Source organism: Pteronotus mesoamericanus, unplaced genomic scaffold (genome assembly GCF_021234165.1).
Source record: "Pteronotus mesoamericanus isolate MK-2021 breed Mesoamerican mustached bat unplaced genomic scaffold, CSHL_Meso_final scaffold_83, whole genome shotgun sequence".
Taxonomy (NCBI): Eukaryota; Metazoa; Chordata; class Mammalia; order Chiroptera; family Mormoopidae; genus Pteronotus; species Pteronotus mesoamericanus.
The window spans coordinates 2,117,462-2,139,619 of NW_026555328.1; the positions used below are offsets into that span (position 1 = coordinate 2,117,462).

The 22,158-nt window shown below is 40.4% G+C and overlaps 1 protein-coding gene across 2 annotated transcripts in view; it reads left to right on the top strand.

Moving 5' to 3' along the window:
* The window catches only part of LPXN (leupaxin), a 32,992-nt gene extending 17,384 nt beyond the window's left edge, over positions 1-15,608 (top strand). For both annotated transcript variants that reach the window (XM_054563653.1, XM_054563655.1), the window contains 6 exons: positions 1,783-1,882; positions 5,066-5,233; positions 6,132-6,305; positions 6,423-6,504; positions 13,840-13,988; positions 14,346-15,608. In XM_054563653.1, coding sequence (XP_054419628.1) covers positions 1,783-1,882; positions 5,066-5,233; positions 6,132-6,305; positions 6,423-6,504; positions 13,840-13,988; positions 14,346-14,615 — 943 coding nt within the window. In that variant the 3' untranslated portion in view covers positions 14,616-15,608. The remainder of the gene's footprint in view (positions 1-1,782; positions 1,883-5,065; positions 5,234-6,131; positions 6,306-6,422; positions 6,505-13,839; positions 13,989-14,345) is intronic.
* Positions 15,609-22,158: the final 6,550 nt, after the last annotated feature.

A 22,158-nucleotide genomic window follows, 5' to 3' on the forward strand; every position in this document is an offset into this window, starting at 1 on the left:
TGCATTTTCTTGTTGTTAAATACTCAAACATAAGTAAGTCAGTAGTACGACATGTACCCAAGAAAAGGCCTCGTTTTTCTTAAGAGAAAAGGAGGTACATTTTCCTTCTATTTCCTGGTTGAAAAATACATAAAAATAAGTAAAGTAGTAAATCCATGTTTTCATTATAGAAAATATATTTAGTGAAAGGTTTAGAATATTTTGCTGTGTGTGTGTGAGAGAGAGAGAGAGAAAGGGAATCAGTTTGGTGGGCAGTTAGCTAAGCTCTCTTAGTTAATGTTAATTACAAACTTTACTGGAGTTCAGTTGCCTGCATGATCCAGTTTTTCCATTTCTCAAAATTTGCTCTCTGGAAATAATCAAGTATGGGTGCAAATATTTATTTAGCAGAATTGATAACAGCAAAAATCAGAAATAGTCTAGGTGTCTAACAATAACTGAGTGGTTTAATAAATCATGGCACGTATACATTTGAAAACTATATAGACTTTAAACATCATTTGGAAGATAGTTTACTACAGTGAGGAAGAACATACACTTTGCAGTCTGCAGGCACAAACTCTATTATTTACGCAGAGCAAAGTTTTACCTTCTCTAAGCCCCAGTTTTTCATCTGGGAGTGACAGTACCTCACTCTTAAGGTGGTTGTAAGGATTTAAAAAAGACATGTGTAAAAACCCTTTATGGAGGGCCTGGCTTAGTGTAAACAATAAATGTTAGCTATTATGGTTGCAAAGGGCAGATAAGGATGTGCATACGGATATGGAAAATATCTATCTTCAGTAACAGGAATGGTTGTTGAACTTGTTTTGCAACTGCTTTTCAGCACCTATCAATGTGTTTATAAAGTGTTTCTCTTGTGCGTTACTATAATGCATTATATTAAGCCATTTAATAATGCTGAACCATCCTTGTATGACTAGTATATACACTACCTAGCCATGGCATTTTTAAACACACTTCCACTGTTTTTATTTATGCTTCTTTTCTCTCCCCTCCCCTCCCCTTCCCTTCCTTTCCTTTCCCTTCCCTTCTCTCTCTCTCACTTGCACACATACAATTGTGCAAGTATTTGAACAGAATCTGTATTCTGTGTTTTGGGTCCAGAATTTTATTTATTAATAATTTATTCATAATTATATAGATCTAAAATCAACATCATGTACATCATCTAAACGTTATCAGGGGTTGGCAAAACTTTTTCTGTAAAGGGAAAATAGTAATTATTTTAGTTTTGTGGACCATAAGGTGTCTCTGTCCTAGCTGTCCAACTCTGTAGGAAAACAGCTGTAGATAGTATGAAGGAACATGGCCAAAGGTGGATCATGGATCTCAATTTATGGATGGATGCCTGTTCTATATTCTCATTTATTTTTTGTCTCTTGCCTGACAGTAACTGAGACAAGATCTAATACTTTAAAGTTTAAAAAGAATGCTATTAAAATAAAAGCACACATACACACACATTTGGACCATGGTCCTAAAGCACTTTCCAGAGGCTGCTTTGCACCTGGCTCTTGGGGCGAATGGCCTCTCAGGTACATGTCCAGTGCTTTTCTTCATGTACTTGAGAACGATAGTCAGTTTTTGAGTTGAACAGAGGGAAACATGGAGACACACCTTTAGTCTAGTACCTATATTTTAAAATATTCTCTGTCTTTAGTTTGACTGACATCTAAGTGTTCACTAGTTAAAACTGCATTTTCTGGTATTTTATGCGTGGCTCAACATTTATTTGAGTTTTGATGTGATAGTACGATTTTTTTTGTTTTCTCCCTATAGTGACATCGAAGAACCAAAGGAATCACCACCACCTTCTAAAACGTCAGCAGCCGCTCAGTTGGATGAGCTCATGGCCCACCTGTGTGCAATGCAGGCCAAGGTGAGCATCGTCTCTGTGATAGAGCCTTTAGGTTTATCTCTTTGGAACTGAGCTCTGCATTCCCCCTTGAGGAACACGTCTAAGTTGTCATTTATTTTCCTAGACTAAATTTAATTCAATGGATGAATTTAACTGTGTTATGTGTTATCTGGACATATAAGATACTATGACCCAGGCACTGATCTCAAGGAGCTTAGAGTGTGCTTGGTAAATACAATGAGGCATAAGCCTCTGTAGCATGTATAGGATGAAAGACAAGGTGGTTTATCAAAATATATGCAGCAAACGTCAGGAATGTAGAAGGTCAAGGAGATTTCATCAGAGGTGGGTATGGGTGTGGGATAGACTCTGAAGAATGCGAAGGGTTTGGATACAAAGAGATGAGAGAGGTGGTTCTTCTAGTTGGAGCGAGTCCTGAGGGCATTGGCCTCCAATGCCAGATGAAATGTCGCAGGACTGTTAAGGGGACCTGCCTGAGCAGGACAGAGGAGAGCTGTGGACAAGCTGGGGCAGAGCAAGGGAGACAAAGTGTGGCTTTCACAATAGCAAGCATGAGGAGGGCTACACCCCATGCTGAGATAAAGTTCACCTTCTTTTTCTAGCCTGCAGAGCATGAGTGGCGAGCTCAAGTGGCCTGGCAGGGAATGGAAATCAGATAAATGGGCTTAAGAATTTATCATGGGAAATTGCACCTAGAATTCTTAAAGTAGACAATACAACCATTCTAAATTGGTTGGAGGATTTATATGCACACATGAAGTGACTATGAAATAATTTCAAGGCAGTATATAAAAATGTGTGTGACTGGTGAGGGTAAGAACCTTATCTCTGTGGCTCACCATTGGACTCCCAATACCCAGCACAGTCCCTGACACATTGTGAATAATACAAACTTATTAGAGGGACAAATGAATAAACATCAGAAACAAGTTTTCTTTAATGTCTACAATAAAGCTGAATGTATTCTTCATTGTGCTATATATCTGGAAATACTAGAAAAAATCTACTTTAGGTTTAATTGTGTGGTGTTTTCTCATTGATTTAACATGTGTCTTGGTTTATTTACATTTTAATGTATCTGTTTATCTTTTCTTAAAATTAATTAATTTATTTTTAGAGAGAGGAAGGGAGGGAGAGAAACATTGATGTGCAAGAGATACATCCATCGGTTGCCTCTCTCACATCCCCAACTAGGGACCTGGCTCACAACCCAGACATGTGCCCTGACAGGAAATTGAACTGATGACCTTTGAGTTCACAGGCTGGCACTCAATCCACTGAGCCACACCAACCAGGGCTGTTTATCTTTTTAATAGGCCATACATTCACATTGTACAACAATCAAAAGTACAAAAGTTTGCAGTGAACTGTTTCCTTATCAGTTCTGTCCCCAGCTATTCAGTTCTGTCCCCTGGAGGTAGTCGACATTTCCTGTTTCTTATGCAGTGATTCAGAAGTATTCTGGAATAAAGAAGCAAATAGAAATAGACATAAATGCAGATGTGGATATAGATATATTATTGTGTTTTTACTTAGTTATTTTTACTTAATATTGGTCATCCTTGCATGCCTTTTAAACATTCACCTTTGAACGCTAATCTTTTCAACATTAACTAACCTCATCTAATACAGGAGGAAGGAAGTCTGTCAGGTGATAAAAGTTCCTTGAAGGGAAATGAGCATGTTGGATTAGTGAGGTACTGTGAGGTTATTCCTGGCAGTAAAAATAGGATAAATGGAGGCTTGACGTCAGACTGTGACGGATCCCATTCAGGAGACTGCGGTGAACCTAGCTGGTCTTAGACAGTGGAGGCTTACTACTGAGCGATAAAAGATGAGATTGGAGAGGTAAAGTGAGGGCAGTGGATGGGACGCTGGACTTCTGTGCCATGTGTGCAAATTTGGTGCTGGAAGCAATGGAGAGTCATTGTAGTTTTCCGATCAGGAAATTTCAGATATGGGGTAGCAATAGCCCAGTTAGAAAGGAGTTGAGAGACACGGAATCAGGACTTGGGTTGATGAAGCATAAATGGGGCATCTTTTCTGTAATTTGAGCCTTTTTCTTTGAATGTTTTATCGTAACTATTTTGGAGCCTTGCTTCCATAACTTCAATCCATCAGCAAGTCTTATCCGACAGCTTCTCACTGCTTTCTCCCCTAACACTGGCCTGAGCCATTATTTCTGGTTTGAACTGTAATTATAGACTCCTGCCTGACTAGTGCCTCTAATTCCACTCTGTGCTTGATTTCTCGCTCAGCCACCACAGGGAATCTTATAAACCAGATGCTTCCACTCTTGTGCTTGAAACCCTTCAATGGCTCCATCACCCCTGGAATAACACGCAAAACTTTTACCACGACGGTAAAAATGTGATCATTGTGATCTTTGCCTCTGTTTCTGTGATCTTTCGCCACACTCCACTTCACTCCCTCTCCTCTAGACCCACTGACCTTTCTTGCCATTCTTCTAATTACCAAACTATTTCTTTCCTCTGAGCCTCCCCTCTTTTTGGAATGCTTTCCTCACAAATATCAATAATTCTGTGTCCCTAAGTACATCACTCAAGTATCTGCTCAAATATCACATCCTTAGTAGTCCTCCAATCGCCCTCATTTCAATCAATTCTTTCTCACCATCCCACCCTCTGTCAGTTTTATCTTGATTTATGACTTGTATCTTATTTCTGTCTGAAATGGCATCATATATTTATTTTGTTTAACTGTTTATTGTCTACCACCTAGGGAATATAAACTTCATGAGGGAACATCCGTTGCCCTTGCACATTGCTTCTACCAAGAGCCTAGAGCAGGTACTGGCACAAGCAAGGTACTCAATAAACAGTGCAGAATAAATGAATAGCAAGAAGATTGTTACCTGCGGTCATCACAAGAGCCAGAAGAAGTATTATCTTCATCCACTCAATTCCCTATGGTCAGAAAAAGATTTACAAATGAAGGAAGATTAGTCAGATTTCATTTAGCTTGAAGAATTTAAAAGGAAAAAGAGATGAAAGCATTTTTATTGGTGTTACAATGTTGTAGCCTTCCATATCTTGAAGGAAGGTTCAGGAAAGACTAAAGAGTAAGTCAGCAGAGGTGAGCTTATAGGGTCATGAAGAAGATGCCACTGAGGGTAAATGCCCGTGAGGCTGACTCTCTTCATGGTTTTCTCCTTGCCACCAGGTTGCAGTGAAAGCAGATGCCAGCAAGAAGCACTTACCAGATAAGCAAGATCACAAGGCCTCCCTGGACTCAATGCTGGGGGGGTTGGAGCAGGAGTTGCAGGACCTTGGGATTGCCACCGTGCCCAAGGGCCACTGTGCTTCCTGCCAGAAACCAATTGCTGGAAAGGTGGGATGTGACAAGATGGTGGTCCTACAGTCACCTCTGTCTCTGTGTGTGTCTGTCTCTGTCCCACCAAGGCCTGCTCTTTCTCCTTATATTCTGAGACATTTTAATAATAGTTAATAATTACTGACCACTTATGGTAGTCTGGGCACTGAGCTAAGTGCTTTACAGGTGTTCCCTCATTCAGTGGTCACATTAGTTCTTAAGGGAGACTCTATTATTGTTGCCTTTGTAAAGAAGAGGAAAGGGAGGGCTTAGGGGAAGTTGACGGACAGGTCCAAGGTCTGGTAAGAGGTAAAGCTAGGATTTGAACTCACGAGAGTCGAACTCCTGAGTTTAAGCTCTCAACCTTTCTTCTGTGCTGCCTTTACTCCTTGCTTAAATTGGTTGCATACGATTTTCAGCTGCACTCAGCTCCAGATCATAGCCAATAACGAACTTCTGTTCTGCTTCATTCTCCACCAAAACCGTAACAGGGCTTTGAGACTTGACTCTGTATGAGGCGTGAGATAAGGTGTTCAGACCAGAGGAATAAAAACTGTCCTTTGGGCTTCTCCTCTTCCAGGGATCCCTTCCATGTCAACGCTGTAGTTATCTTTGGTCTATCACTACTCTGCTCTATTTTCTTTCTTCCATTGTCTGGGGCAGCCTAGTGGTAACAAGCATTCACTGGCTCTTATCAGTGTGAGCAGTCAAGAAAGGGGGCACCCTTTTTCTCTCGATAAAGCATGGACAACACATCGCAGAGGCAGGCCCTAGGTCTAGGCGTCAGTGTTGTGTAACTCCAGGGGGTGTCATTTACATGGAATACGGCGTGTAGCGTGCCCACCACAGATGTGCATCCTGTAGGCCCTAGAGCACCCTACTGGGCTCTCACGCCAGGCTTTGTTTCACCCTCCAGGTGGTCCATGCTCTAGGGCAAGCGTGGCATCCAGAGCACTTCATCTGCAGTCACTGCAAAGAGGAGATTGGCTCCAGTCCCTTCTTCGAGCGCAGTGGCTTGGCCTACTGCCCCAAGGACTACCACCATCTGTTTTCTCCACGCTGCGCTTACTGCGCGGCTCCCATCCTGGACGTGAGTCAGCCCCCCTTCCCCCTGCTTTCCTGTAGCTGTTACGCACTCCCTTCGAACCAGTGTCACGGGTTACAGCTCTGCAGCATTCTAGCGTCTCTCCCTGTGTTCCTTTTCCAGAGAGTGCTGACAGCAATGGACCAAACCTGGCACCCAGAGCACTTCTTCTGCTCCCACTGTGGAGAGGTGTTTGGCACGGAAGGTACGGCCGGGGTACCTTGATCTGCCTTCTCTGACCTGCCCTGGTTGTCTGGGTTTCTGCCACTACCACCCAAGTGCCCACTTTAGTACTGAGGCCATCTTTCCCTACTTTTTTCCCAACATTTGTAAATTTTATTTAAATCGAATTATTTTAATCAAATATAACCGCGCAGTTTAAAAACATTACTCCAAGGGTAATATTGAAAATGAACAGTCTCTTGCACCTCCTTTCTACATCCCCAAATCTACTTCTGTCTTAAGTATTTTTAGCTTTTTCTTTTGTTATTTACTTATGTGTTTTAAATGATATATTACCATAAATTGATCCTCACCACCACCATTTGAATCATTATATATTCACTTTCTTCTAGAGAAGAGGAGGATTTAGAAATGTTATTGCTATCCCATCTTACCCCCAGCATTTCCTCTCCCCCATTTTCTAAATATATAATTCGGTCATAATTGCGGATCAGATCAGTATTCAGTGTGTACATGCATATATTGCTCATGTTGGAGCCAGGTCGCAAACTATGACTACAGCAGAGCATGGATTTCGGAGTCAGACTGCCTGGTTCAAAGCTGGGCTGTGGCATTTATTAGCTCCATGATGCCGTTCAAATCATCTAACCTCTCTGTATCTCGTTTTCCTCATCAGTAAAATGGACCTAAGAATAATATTTACCTTATAGAGTCATTATGAGAATTTTAAGAGACAATACCAGTGTAGTGTTTATAACAGTGCCTGGCACATGGAGACATAATAATAATTAATATTATTATTATCACAGTGTCCTTTTTGTATAAGTTAATTTTTTCCTGAAGTTAATATTTGGATCCTTTTTCATTAACTTAATTTTTATTGTACTTAGCACTAATTTATCAGACAGAACTGTGAAACCCTTCTCAAAATGGTCAACTACATGTGGCGAGAGGTCAGTTCCATTTGCTCTTTCTTGTAGACATCTGTCTAGGAAACGTCCGTATTCCTGCTCTGGCCTGAAATGGCATCTCCTCAGGCCTACTGAGAAACAGTTATTCCAGGTCATTATCTTGGGAACTCCTTTTACTATCTTCCTCTTTGGGACCTCTGTTTCCCGGATCTCAAGTCTTTTAATACATATTATATTGTCTTTATTTTGGCGGAGTACATCCTCTAGTAGCTCCTGGTAACAGGATAGGAGGTAAAACTTTTGAGACCTTGAATAGCTGAAACTACATTTGTTCTGTTGTCTATTCAAAGATGCCTGGACAGATAATTCTAGGTGGAAGTTATATTCCCTCATATTTCTGAAGACTGTCTTCCAGCTTCCACAATTGAGAAGTTTTTAGTAAGATTTTGTTCTTATTCCTAATCGTGGCTATGTGATCTGTTTTTCTCTCTTTGCATGTTTTTTTCCTTCTGTTTTCTGAATCACCTTGATTTTTTTCCTGATTTCTTTTTATGTTTGTTTTGAACAGATATGACTCATGCACAGAATCAGAAAGCTGCTTTCTTTTGCCTTTTGCTGTCCTTTTGGAATGAACTCAATGAGGAATGTTTTTTCCTCTCTCATAAATAAAAACTTGGGCAGCCCCATGCCTGTTCTGATTACTATTTTATTTTCTTTAAAAAATTTTTCATTAAGTTTATTAGGGTGACATTTATTAAAGAATTGTATGTTTCAAGTCTACAATTCTACAGCACATTGTCTGTACCATGAGCCGTGTGCACTCAGCACCCGGGTCCCAGCCTCCTTCTCCCACCGGGTATTTGATCCCCTTCACCCTCCTCACCCTCCCTCCGCCATTTCCCTCCAGTGACCACAGTACCATTATCTGTGTCTGTGAGGGTTTTTGTTTGTTTTTCTTTTTTATTCCTTTGTTGCTTCCTGTTTCATATCCTACATATGAGTGATATATGGTTTTTGGCTTTTTCCATCTGACTACTCTTAATGAACAGTTCTAAATAGAAAACCAATTTAAAACACAAAACGAAGTCCTTAGGTAATTCAGTCTGTGGAACAGCTAAAGCTTAACAACTTATTGAAAGCGATAGTTGCTCTCTTCCCGGGTGGGCCTTTCAGCAGCAGGAGGCCAGGGAAGGGGGTTATTGCCTTTCATCTGTCCTTTCCTGCCTTTGGCACCTACCACATTCACCCTTATTGCTAATCTATTAAAATTTTTTTAATTAAATGTATTGGGTTGACATTTGTTAATAAAGTTTTATAAGTTTCAAGTCCACAGTTCTATAACACTGACACATCCTGTGTATATCGCATTGTGTACTCACCACCCAATGTCTCGCCTTCTTCTATCACCATATATTTGACCCCCTCTCCCCTCTCCACCCTCCCTCCACGTTTTCCCTCTGGTGACCACAACACTGTTATCTCTGTCAATGAGGTTTTTGTTTCTTTTTCTTTTTTTGTTCTTTTGTTGCTTTCTGTTTTATATCCCACATATGACTGAAATCATAGGGCTCTTTTCCATTTGACGTATGTGGCTTAGCATAATGCTCTTGATATTTGATCCCTTCAGAGTTGAAACAGGGGCGGACAGAGATGAGACTAAAGGGCAGGAAAATTTTAACTTGCCTAGCACTGTTATAAATTTTCTTCGTGCTGTATGGGCCTGGCAGACGTTCACCTCTGACTTTTTTCCCCTTAGATACTTTTGTGGATTTCGTACAGGTCCAACTGTAAACTCTTAACTCCCATTCACATGTCTTGGTTGACTCTTCTCCGCTTGGCACCTTTCTTTGAGGATCCATTTCACACAGATTCTTTATTGCAGAGTTCACATTGCGGGCTCCTGGTGATCACTTCGATGATCTCTTAGAAAGAACTGTAATGGTTCCAGATCATCTCTTTAACTCACATTTGCATATACGGACCACGGGAAACTTGTACCTTTCTGTTGTAGTCAGTGGGATTGACTCTTTCTTCAGATGCCATAGGCCCCGTCAGCCAGACTCTCACCTGTGGACTTTTTCCAGGAATGAGTCAAATACCACCAACGGTATCCCACCAATGGCAGGGGACATATACCCAGTTCTCTCAGTGGTCCTATTGAAGTCCCTCTCTTGACTTGAGATTAGGAAGAGCCATACCTCCTCCCTCTTGGGGATGGTGATGGAAACACCCAAAGCACAGTTTTCTCCAAAGAAACCCCTCTCTCAATTTCCCTTTCTCTTTACCTGTTTTGTGTCCTCTGCATGAGTGAGGAGTTCAAGAATTGTGAGGATAGTCCATGTTTATCTGCTCTGAGGGATGTCTTACAGCTCAATTGGGAATTTGATATCTATGACATCTCAGAGCCTTACATTTTGTTATATTGGTCTTTGCCAAATGCTGCTGAGCTTTGCTTTCCCACTTCCTATATAAGAATGAGACACTAAAATGTAATTGAAATATAGGCAGAACTTGTGAACTAGGAGAGTCAGCTGTGTGGTACTTAGGTAGGAAGCTCTGGCCATTTTTCTGGAAGATATCTAAATATTGATATTGTAGGTCATTAGTCTTGAATCATTTCTACCCAAGAGATGTTCTTTCTGCCAGCATTATGAGAATTTTACAAAGTGATTGGAAGATGAGGTTTCACCATTCAGAATGTCAACTTTTATCTATTTCCTATTTCTCAGTAGAAAACTTGACTTATTTTCTCATAGCACCCAGCGTCCCTGATCATTGAGACTCTCTGGTTTATTATTGCCAAAATTAATCATTGCATCTTATGGTAGGGTGGGGAATCTGATCTTCTAACAGCCCCTCAAACTTGCAAACAATCCTGTTTCCAGCCTTGAAGACTATTTTATGCATTCAGTTCTTGAGCCCCTCTGATGTTATGGAGCTCCAGATGGCTTGCGTTGTATTGGCACCTCCTCTCTCTGGAGAGGTAGGTTTCAGTGTTCTTATTTTTACCAAGCTAGTTGTCACACTTATACCTACTTTAAATTTTTTGAAAATTTTACTAATATCTCCTCTATGGCATCTCTTTTCCTTTTCCTTATGGGTCTTTCTAGTTTAGGTGATTCTTTAACTGTCCTGTCAGTGATATTTCAAGAGGAAGTAAAGGTAATCCCATGTGTCTTGCTCTCACCAACCTGGGCTCTCCTAATGTCAGGTTGTTATTATGTGTATTCCTACCTGCTATTCATTTAATCCCCGCCACAACTGTGTGAGATTAATTTTATTCCACACTCTACCTAGTTATAGATGGAAGCCCTGAACCTCAGGGAGGAAAAGTGATTTTTTTAAAGTCATACAATTGGAAAGTCAAGGAGTTGGAATTGAAATTTAAGGTCTTATTTTTGCAGAGTTCCTTTTTTTTCCCTACAACATCATAACTTCCCCTTGATAGAAACTCAATTCCTCTTCTATCATTGGATCTTTTTAACTTTCTTGACACCAACATGCTACACTGTATTTGAAGATAGACCTGGATAGAGTAGCACCAATACCATCCACGAGGAAAGTGCTTCGCAGTAATTTGCATATTCACTGAAGCTTGTTTAATGCCTTTCACAAATCATTAGGTCTTTCATTTCTAGATTGCACTTTAGTTAAGCAATATTTTTCATTTGGATTTAATCAAAAGTATATTGAAATGACTCATGGTAAATTTATACTGTACTGGCAGCCATGGAAGTCTGCAGGTTAGTTGAGTTAGAAGAGTCAGTGAGTGAACACTGCCAGGGATAATTATGATGTAGAAGTTGCCTGAGAACAGAACAACTGAAGTTAGACATATAAGTTAGATACAAAAGTAAAATATCCTATCCATAGGATGACCAGGAGGGTCCACTGCTCTTGTCTTGGGCCTCCTCTAAACACACAGGGCAACTTAGGTCATTTATAACTTTATAAATATGAAGCCACACCTAAGTTATATTTATTTAGACAACTGATAAAAAAGGCCATTTACTAATCAGAAGCTCCTCTTGGGTAGTCTGTTCGTTTTTATCCTTTGCTTTCTGCAAATGGGCCTCCTGCCATACAGTTAGTCCACTAATTAAGTGGCACTCTGCCTTACCCCAAGTCACAGAGTCACGCACAGAGCTTCTATAATGACAGCTAAACCAGTGAGCCTCCTGGGAAATTAAATTTATCTGCGTTTTTGCTTCAGTTCAGGGAATTCCTCCTTGAGGCTCAAGTCGCGAAGCACATCAGGCCTTAACACCCTCCCATAGGGACTGGGTCCTCATTGCCTGCCTGCCTTTTTAATTGTTCATTGTCCAGGCCATGTAGGTGCTCCCTAATTTCCCCCCTGGCTAAGGGCCTCATCCTCTGTCTCGGTGGCACTTTTAATTGTTAGTGTTTCTTATCCTTGCTCCAGAGATAATTGGCCCCAGAGAGAGCCTCCAGGAAAGTAAGCGCTGAAACTTTCTCAATTTATTGGATACCAAATGCAGGGGTATCACAGCAAGTTTGGCTTGCTTGCTTTTGATTCTTCTCCTGAGACTCACCTGAGTTCAAAGAGAGGCTGTTACCTCCCTGCTATGTCATTCTTATGACCAACTACCCTGCAAATGCATAGATGAGGGTCATTCCTAGGCCAGTTGGCCAGTCTTATAGTTTTCTCAAGTAATACCGATTACTGGCAAGCTTGTTCTTCAGGTCATTGGCATCACCTGAGGACTTGTCAGAAATGCAAATTCTCAGGCCCCTTCCCAGACCTATTGATTCAGAATCTCTGGGGATACGGCCCAGCCAGTAATCTGTATTTTGATAAACTCTCCAGGTGATGGATGCACATGAACATTTAAGAAATATCGGGCCCCACAAAAGCAAGAAAGAGGGTAGTGCATTTTGGTTTGTTTTTCTTAAATACTAGTCCTCCCGCAGTCAGTTGTACTTGATCAGACTCCAGAAATTCTTTGATAAAGTTAAAAAACAGAAAGTATGCTCGTCTGTGTCTCAGGGAGAAGAACACAGGACAGCTTATAAAATGATTAGCTTAGATTCTTAGATTTATGGGCCTTAGAAGTTTGTTAAACTATCTGCTTTTCCAAGACAGCATAGTTGAGCAAGGCAATACATATGAAACAGTGACAAAGGATCACGGAAAGACTACAGGGACCTGATTTGGGTCCCAGTCCCTGGCTGTGGCCATTGCCCTCCCCTGCCAACGTTTTTAAAACAAATCTGCCTGCTACTATGAAGATTTCTAGAAATAATGTTCTTGGTGAGCTGCTTTCTGATCCACCAGACATTTAGTGGACACAGGTAGAACTTTCATATTTACAGAGCTATTCACTTATGATGTTTGGGCTCAGCCAATACTATCAGGTCCAACAGAGAGATCAAGGTCAGGATGCATTAAGATTTCTTTGTAGTTCTTTTTGTCTTTAGAATATATCCAGTGGGACTGTGCAGTCAAAATACTGTGTATTAAAGACACTAGACTGAATTATTGCCTTTTTTTGGTCATATTACCAATTTGATATGTAGTTAAGTTAATTTGTGTCAGCTTGATTTAATTTTTAGGGATAAATTTTATAAAACAATAACTGAACCATATATTTATTAAGGAATCTTATTATTCATTATATTTTTTCTGAGGTATAATTAGGAAATATTTTCCTCAGTTTGTCCTTTGTCTTGACTTTGCTTAAAGTGTTTTTTTTTTTGTCATGTGTAAATCATCAATATTTTTAATATAGCAAATTTATTAATCTTTAACTTGCTTTTGAAATTTGAGCCATTTTATGACAGTTCTCATTTCATTCCCAGGTTAAAGAAGAATCCATCCATTTTTAATTCAAGTATTCGTATGGTTTGAATTATTACATTTAGATCTTGCACCCATTTGGAAATTAGTGTTTCATAGTACTTATATTTTTAAATATTCGGCCATTTTTTTTTTCCAGGTGCTTTTTTTAGATACTGAAGAAATAGTGTGACAAGACCAACAAAATCTAGTTTCTCTCCAAACTAATGTCCGATGAGGGAACGCAGACCACACAAGTGATTTCAGATAATGGTAAATGCTATAAAGTCAATGAAGAAGTGATAGTGACAGATACAGGCTGGAGAGATGCCTCTCCGATAAGATGATTTTTTTTTAGCTGATTTATGAATGACAGGATGAGGCTAGTCATATCAAGGCCAACAGAATAGTTAGTACTATAATCCTTAACGCTGCCAAGTGCTCACTGTGAACCAGGCACAATACTAAAACACTTCACCTGCATCGTCCATCTATTTCTTGGAACAACCCTTTGTGGTAGGTTGTTTATTCTTAGCTGCATTTTAACATGAGGGCCCTGAGTTTGGGAGAGTTTACAATCATTGGCCCCTTCTCAACCTCTGACTTGGCTTAAGGTCTCAATCTGTAACCCTCGATTTTCTCCCTCCAGGCTTCCACGAGAAAGACAAGAAGCCATACTGCCGAAAGGATTTCTTAGCCATGTTCTCACCCAAGTGTGGTGGCTGCAACCGCCCAGTATTGGAAAACTACCTGTCAGCCATGGACACTGTCTGGCATCCAGAGTGCTTTGTGTGTGGGGTCTGTATACTCAGTTAATTTTTGGATTTAGGGAAAGTCAGAGGTTCTCCTCTCTGAGAGGCAGAGCTGCTCAGAGGGTTCACAGCCTGGGATGAGGCAAGGGTGTGGGTTTCCGAAAGGAGACACAAAATCTAGCATTTGCTGTGGGTATTTGCTTGTCTGTTTTGCAAGTGGGCCATATTCTACCCTCCGGTTTTGCAAGTGGGCCATTTTCTACCCTCCGTTTGTCAAGGATCCACATGAACTCCTGCTACTGGCAGGTAACTGGCAGGAATGTCTAGGCCGAAAGCTTTCCTTTGCTGAGGCTTTCTTCTTGACATCTGCATTCCTTTCCTTTCTCTTCTCTCCACCCCTCAGGACTGCTTCACCGGCTTCTCTACCGGCTCCTTCTTTGAACTGGATGGACGTCCATTCTGTGAGATCCATTACCATCTCCGCCGAGGGACGCTCTGCCACGGGTGCGGGCAGCCTGTCACCGGCCGCTGCATCAGTGCCATGGGCCACAAGTTCCACCCCGAGCACTTCGTGTGTGCTTTCTGCCTGACACAGTTGTCGAAGGGAATCTTCAGGGAACAGAATGACAACATCTATTGTAAACCCTGCTTTGAGAAGCTCTTCTCACTATAATTTCAGCCAAACCCACAACCCCCTTCAGATCTCCTGTGAAATGTAAACCAAGAGAGGAAACAGTGCATTTGGCTCTTATTGACCTTCTGCTCAATAAGCATATAGAGACAGTAATGGTGATGAACAGAGAAGGGAATGACCAGGCTTGTGGCCTAAAGTTTCAGATTTCTAGTTTTTGGGGGTTTTTTTTTGTTTTTTTTTTTAAATTGGGTCCTTGGATTTAGCTCTGGGTCCTGCTATCTAGCACCTCTGCAGATGTCTTTTCTACATGCACATGTTCATTTCACAATTGGTTCTGTCACATATTTCCCTTTTCACCCCTCTGACATCCCAGCCCACATCTTCTCTCCTTTGGCCTTTGCAAGCTTCCCACATTTCCCCGTGACTCAGTTTTCCGCAGTCATGGCTGTGGACTTTATTCTTGCTCTGAGAAATTGTGGTGCCATTCTTGAGCTCCTTGCATCTCCCTTGGGTGTATTTCTCTTTTCCAAGAGGAAGTAGATTTATACTGAACAACTTTGAGTGCTGACATAATTGGAAAATAAAGTGGCTTCAGTTTTAATGGCTTAGTGTCATATAGTTTGGTAGATAAACCTTATGCTTTTCATATTAATATACTAGGCAGTTTGTGCAGTTAAATTTGTACCATACAATTTTGTACATACAAGCACTTTTTCAATCAAAAGAAGTTCAAAGGAGGGACTCCTATTCGCTAACTTTTTAAAATTAATTTGGGCCTGCCCATAACATTTATTTTACTTTTTTTTTTGCACTTAAGTAAGTGAATCATCTTAAAAGATGGCAAAGCTTCTTAAAATAGTTTTCATCACTTTGTTACTGAAAGAGAAAAACTGTATCTCCACTAGAACTTGCAAATCCATATTTGCATATGTATGCATGTCTCCAAACTCATAGCATTGCATATATTAACTATGTCAAGGTTTCTGTGTATCAATTATATACCAATAAAACTGTTGTTTAAAAATGAAAAAAGCATCTTCCTCAGCTTCACAATTGTCTCAGGAAGACAAACAAGATGGCTGATCTTAGGACATCACTGAAGAAAGAGATTATAAAAAAATCATTTGACCATTTTCTAGTTTGGATTAGGAAACCCAAGTGCCCAATACAAATCTCCACTTAATTATTGGTTCCTCTGAAAAATATTATAAGTAAAGTTGTAGAAAAGCTAGTCAGGTTATTAAAGAATCTGACCTCATGTCCTGCCTCAAGTAAGCTTCAGAAGGAGTCATGCTTACTCAAAAGAGGCATTGTTAAGATCTGTACTGTCTCATTCTTACCATGGTCTTAAGGATAGTGTATGATTACTTGTTACAAAGCACATTAAATGACTGAGGAAAGCTCCTTAACTAAAGGTATTTCTTAAAAATAGAATAGAACTGATTTGATATCTAGATTGGTATGGACACAGAATTTCTTGGAGAACTGACAGATTAAATGATTCTTATCAAGCTTTGTTGTATCTGCGTCCTGTGGTGTAGTGCCTCTTCATAAATATTTTCCACAGGCACACATTCGTTGGAATGGATGATAAGGGGTTTTAAGAGTTAAAAGGAAGTGATAACAGTTAATTCTATGAAATAGGAACTTCAAATGTATCCAAGCTGTGTGGGAGGCCACACAGATAGGGAACCATCTGGCCTCATGTCCTGTTTGGTTGGCTGAGAGTACCAGACTAAGCAAAATTTACGTTGAACTTCTAAACATCCTCTTGACTGCATTTGATTCCATGATATCATGTGCAGGTGTTAATATGGCAGTGTTCATGGTTGCCTTGGCACCTTGACAAACTAGACTTGGGGTTTTAGCCTTTAAGAAAGAACATTCAGATGCTAAAACTTTTTGTTAAGAATTAGCTATTTTGAGATTTCAGTGGATCTACATATTTTTAAATGTCACAGAAAAGCCAGAGGTCACTACAATGCAATTAATGAGTGAAGACTTTTTCTTCTCATAATAAATATTAGTGGTTATCCTTGTTCAAAAGGAGGTGATGCCTTCAGGACTAGTGTTTTAGCCACAAGGAAGTAAAATGAACTAGAAAGTAAGAAGTTCTTTTGAAAAAAAATAACAAATACTATTGCTCAAACCCTTCACCTGTTTATTCTTGATTCTGAGTAGCTCCTAGATTTTACAAAAATAAAACCTACCCTCAAACAGCAGGGCTTTCCCAACAGTGAGAGAGAGAGAGAAATATCAAAGAATACGCTAATTCTTTGGAAACTCTATTTTCAAAGAGGAATTTCTCCATTATTTGGCCTATTATGGTTTAGAATAAATATATAATCCCCCAAGGTGATGCTCTGCAGTCAAATGCTCTACCACTGAGCTATACCCCCATTACACTCTGGTAAAGATAACATTTATTTTCCACACCAGTTCTAGCATGCACTTCTCTCATGGTTGTAGGATGGCTGCCAGCTACAAGCTCCCTTTTCCATGACCAGTAGAGGGAGAAAGAGCGCTTTCTTCTAGCTCAGCAAGCCAAGCTCTAACGTTCTCCTAACTGGGCCAGCTTAGGCCACAAACCCACTAGTGACTTTTGCAGAAAGAATGGGCTGTGCAGCTTGGCTGAAACCACACTGGGCTACTTCCAGAGTTAGGGGCAGGACTAAGTTCCCGAAAACACAAGAATTTTGTGGAAATGTGAATACTTAAAAAAATCTGGGTATTGCTGCAAAGAGCGTAATGAATCTTGAATTTATATGACTGTATGTTCAAAAACACAAACATTAAAGTGTTTTCTGAGTTTCAAGGTAATACAGAAGGTAAGAAAATAGATATCCCCAGCACCCTGAAGGAACGCGTCTGATAACTCCACAGAGTTCAAGTGTAGAGGAGAGCCAGAAATAATGGTTTTATAAAGAACAGGGGACAGAGGTACTGGTCTTCCCAAAGCCCCAGGGCACAGCAGTAAGAAGCATCAAAAGCAGCTTCAGTCTGGGAATCTAAAAAGTGAGCTCTTTCAGCCAAAATAAAGATGAGAAGGAGCGACGACTTTCTTTAGGGGCGAATATCTTAGGCATCAACAAATCCTTAATAAGGGCAGGGGTGGCAGCCACTAAAATACGAGACCAAAAAGGCCACTGTCTGCCCCCACAATACTGTGGAGGCTCTGTTACTACGTAAAACTCACCATCAGGGCAGCAGGTAAGTGCTGAGAACACAGAACTCAAAGGAGAACCAGAAATCTCCTGGGGTGCACTGGACAAGAGAGAAAGACATCTCAGGTAAGAGCTGGTGCTTGCTGTTGCACTTGTTGCAAATGTTTAACTTTGCTAGGAAGCAGCAATGCCCCACATCTATTCTGTAAGAAAGGAGACAGTTTATGTAGGAGGTTCCACCTCCCCGTTGTACCTAAATTAATCAAATGCATCTTACCTAAATTAATTTCCTGTAGAAAGATGGCTCCTAATAGTGTTTAGGTTCATAGTCCAGACAGTTGCATAGACTTCCCGGCATCTTGGTGAGAATAATCTGTCTATCTGCCCTTTCTAGTTTGTATATCACCAAATCTCAACAAAATCTGTATTCTAGGAATAACGTTTTTGCCTGGGATAACTACCCCAGTTCCTATGAGAGAAACCTCACATCTCAGGTGTTGATGAAACAATTTCTACAAGTGAGAACGAGCACACCAAGAAATCAGAGGACTTTACTTCCTTTGAACTCTAACGCAAAGAAGGTGATGCGATTCGATTTTGGATTTTACTGCCTTTGGACTTTGATATGCTATGAAGACTAATACAACTGGGCACAATCAAGGATGTGACAAAGAGTAGGAGCACACTCCTCGGCGTTGTTTTTTTCAGTCTAGTTTCTCCACAAGGAATCACATCTCTCCCCATTTGGTCCGTGCGATTGTTTACAGTGCGCTGACTTTACCCTCAGCTCCTGAATGGACACAAGTGTCAGGCCTGACCAGTGAGTGTATTTTGTTCCTCTGGGCCAAAGTGATTAGATCAAGGGCAGACTTGTGACTCTAGCAAAGTCAATCAGATTACTCGGCGGGACCTTTTCTGAATTATTGGGAAAAAGGTGTTCTCATTCTGTTGGGATTCTACCTGAGGAATAATAAAAACGTATTGCTGCTGAGAAATAGCTTTATTATCACTTAGGGGAGACTGCACGAGAAAGAAGCCAACACGGAGGAAAGTATAGTTGAGTAATGATGAAGCCATGTCTTCCTTAGTTTGAGCCACTCAGTCCTATCATATCAGCATCTTAACCCCAGCCTGGGAACTTGTATGTGTAAAGAAACTTTTTTTCACTTAAACTGATTTGAATTGGAAGTCTGTCACCAGTTAACTGGGTAAGCACAACAGATATACTCTCTCTCTTACAAGCTTGAAGTATTGCAAGAGAGTGAATAAGTGAAGGAACACATAAGCTGAGTAGTGGCACAGAATGTGTTTGCATGTTACCATGAAAAAGAAAATAGACAAAAATACTATCTGCCATCCAAATACTAACCAGGCCCAACCCTTCTTAGCCTCCAAGATTAGATGAGATCGGGCACGTTCAGGGTAGTGTGGCCATAGACAAAAATAGTATCTGATCACTTCCCAGTGCTTTTTACCTTAGAGCAAAATGAAACACTTTATACTTTAAGTCTGAGGTATCCTGTGGAGAGCTGATATATTTAGAATAAAAACTTTTTGTTCCTGTTCAATTTGTTAGTAAAGTTGAATAAATGTTTATTAATATTTTAAAGGGGGAGGGTGCTGTCACCCTCTAAGATGCAAAATTGTGCTGTAAATTATGTTTTATATGCTACCTTGTCTAGTGCTCACCCATAGGAAACTATTAAATCTTTAATGTTACTGTAATGTTGAGTATTTGTAGTAAAAAAAAAAAAAAGTCTTAAAAAATCTTCATCTTGCAAACAAAAAAGAGAGAAAAATTTCAAAACTTTGCTGGATGATCTTATTTATATTTATGCTCAAAGTTGGTCCTTGAAGAAAAGCGGGTGTACAGGAGGTGAAAGAAGAGGAAGGAGACATTTACAGTGATTCTGAGAGGAGATCTTAGGGACTCTTTTTGGTGCCGTGTTGAGGGTGATGATTTTCACTCTGTCCAATGACACTTGGAAAATAAGACTTTCTCACTCCAGGCACTTTTGCATTTTCAAACATGCGTTAAATATTGGAGGCTTAAAAATAAAGTGAGACACTTAAACGGAAGTGAGTTTTCTAGGGTAATGTGAAAATTGTCAATGAGGAAAATAAGAGGGGAGACTGCAATAAGCTACATAAAAAAAACTTGTGAGTTGGACAAGGTGAAATTTCCAGAGCTTCTAGCAAAGGAGGGAAATGACAAGGATGGCATATAACACACTCTCTTGAGGAAAAGGAGGCCATGGTGGGTGGGGGGGGCCTGCCACTCAATTTCTTCCGTTATGCAGACTGCTTGGGGCAGCTCTCCCTTTTCCCAGAGTGTCTCTTAGTTTGGGTTTTTCTTGGAGCAGACCCTGAGATGAAGATTTGTGTGCAATAGTCTATTTATGATGGGAACTCTGGGTACACAGGTGGGCGAATGAGATGGCAAAGGAGAGCAGGCCAATTCAGTATGTATTCACAAACAGGTTACAGTTATGGGAAGTTGCAGCTCAGTATTCTTGTGGGCCTCTGCAATATATTCTAGGACACATGGAATGGCACCCATCCCCATCTTTGCCTCCTTTGGACGGCCCTATGCAACCCGGACACGCTTCTGTGGCCAAAGAAAGCCCTCACTGTTAGTCAGAGGCGCTTGAAAACATCGATGTGCACCTAGTGGTGAGTGCCAACAGATAGGAGCGGGGAACTTACGACGCCTCTTGGGGACGGTTATGAAGGAGTAAGCATGGAAGAAAATATCCATTGGGAAGCTCTTCAAATCACTAATAATCACAGTACTTTGAAAGTGTGGTAAGCCATTTATTTGCAAATCTTTACAAATTTCCCAGCTCTATGGAGTTTAATGTATTTCATCTAGTGCAGTAATTAAGAATGGAGAGTATTGAGGAAGGCAGTGGGCAAGGATTATAATTTCCATTTTACCTATGGAAAAAAAATGATCCATTGCATGAATAGGCTAGGTCACTCAATTTCAGTGATAACATTAGAACCAGGTCAAAGTTTGCATAGTCTTTGCTTGAAACACTTTTTTAAAAAAGTTTTATATCAACAATGTATAGCACATCTTAGAAATGTGGCCCAAAAGTGAGTTTTTAAAGGAAAAGTGAGGGTCCTGGGGTGGGACAGTGACCCACTGCTGTAGCCTATGCTGTTTTTGGATATAGGGACAAGAATAGTAGCCTTGGTAGCAGACAAAACAAAGTTCAAATATGATTTTACCACCTACAAACTGTGTAAACGTCTGTTGAGCTATTTATCTTCCCCAAACTTCAGTTTCATAGTATGCTAAACATGGGTAATAATATTTCCCATGTCAGTTTGTTGTGAGGATTAAGCAAGATAAAAGCGAGAAAGGGCTTTGTAAACTGCCAAGAACCATCCATGAAAGGCATTAGCAAAAGAGTCCAAGAGATAAGTGAAGAAGTCAAGTTTGCTTCCATCTCTAGCATTTCCATGGAGACTGGAAACTGTTGCGGGCTTGTCGTTGTCTTGGGATGATTTTAGAAATCTTTTTTAAGGCTCAGGATGAAAGCTGATGGAACTGAAAATGCTTGGGAGATTAGGAGAAGAGCTTGTGTTTGAGCTCATAATCTTCCTTTGCAGCAACGTATTGACAAAGTAATGCTCAAGAGTGAATGATTTCCACGGCACAGGAAATCCATCCAGGGAGCTGCTTCCCACAGACAGAGAACAGCTAACTTTGGATAACAGAGCAGAGTCACAGGAAAAAAAAGCTCAAGAAGCTTCCAATGCAGTGATTTTCACTGCCTATCAATGGCCTAATCATAATTCAAGAGAAATTCCCAAGAAAATTTTTATCATCATTGTTACTTGTATTGTTTGCTAGGGCTGCCATCACAAAATGCCTGACTGAGGGCCATAAACAACAGAAATTTATTTTCTCACAGTTCTGGAGGCTGAAAGGCCAAGATCAAGGTGTCATCGAGTTTGGTTTTCCCTGAAATCTCTCTTTGGCTCACAGATGGCTGCTTTCTCACAGTGTCCTCACATGGCCTTTCCCTCTGTACCTCTCTAGTGTCTCTTCCTCTAATTATAAGGACACCAGTCTTAATGGATTAGGCCCCACCCTACGACCTCATTTAACCTTAATTACCCCTTCAGAGGCCCAATCTCTAAATACAGACACATTTGGGATTAAGTTTTCGCATACAAAATTTTGTGGGGACACAATTCTCTCCAAAGCTTAAAGAATTAGAATCCAATTACTTAAAAGAACACACTGGCAAAGATACAGTTCCACATCTGATCACCAGCTAGGTGATTTTACTCTGTTAACCAATCCCTAAGTCACTACATTTTATTATATCCACAGGTGATAAAAATCCCAGAGCTACTGTTAGGCATGTAAATATACACCCCATCAAATATTTAATGTTAACAAG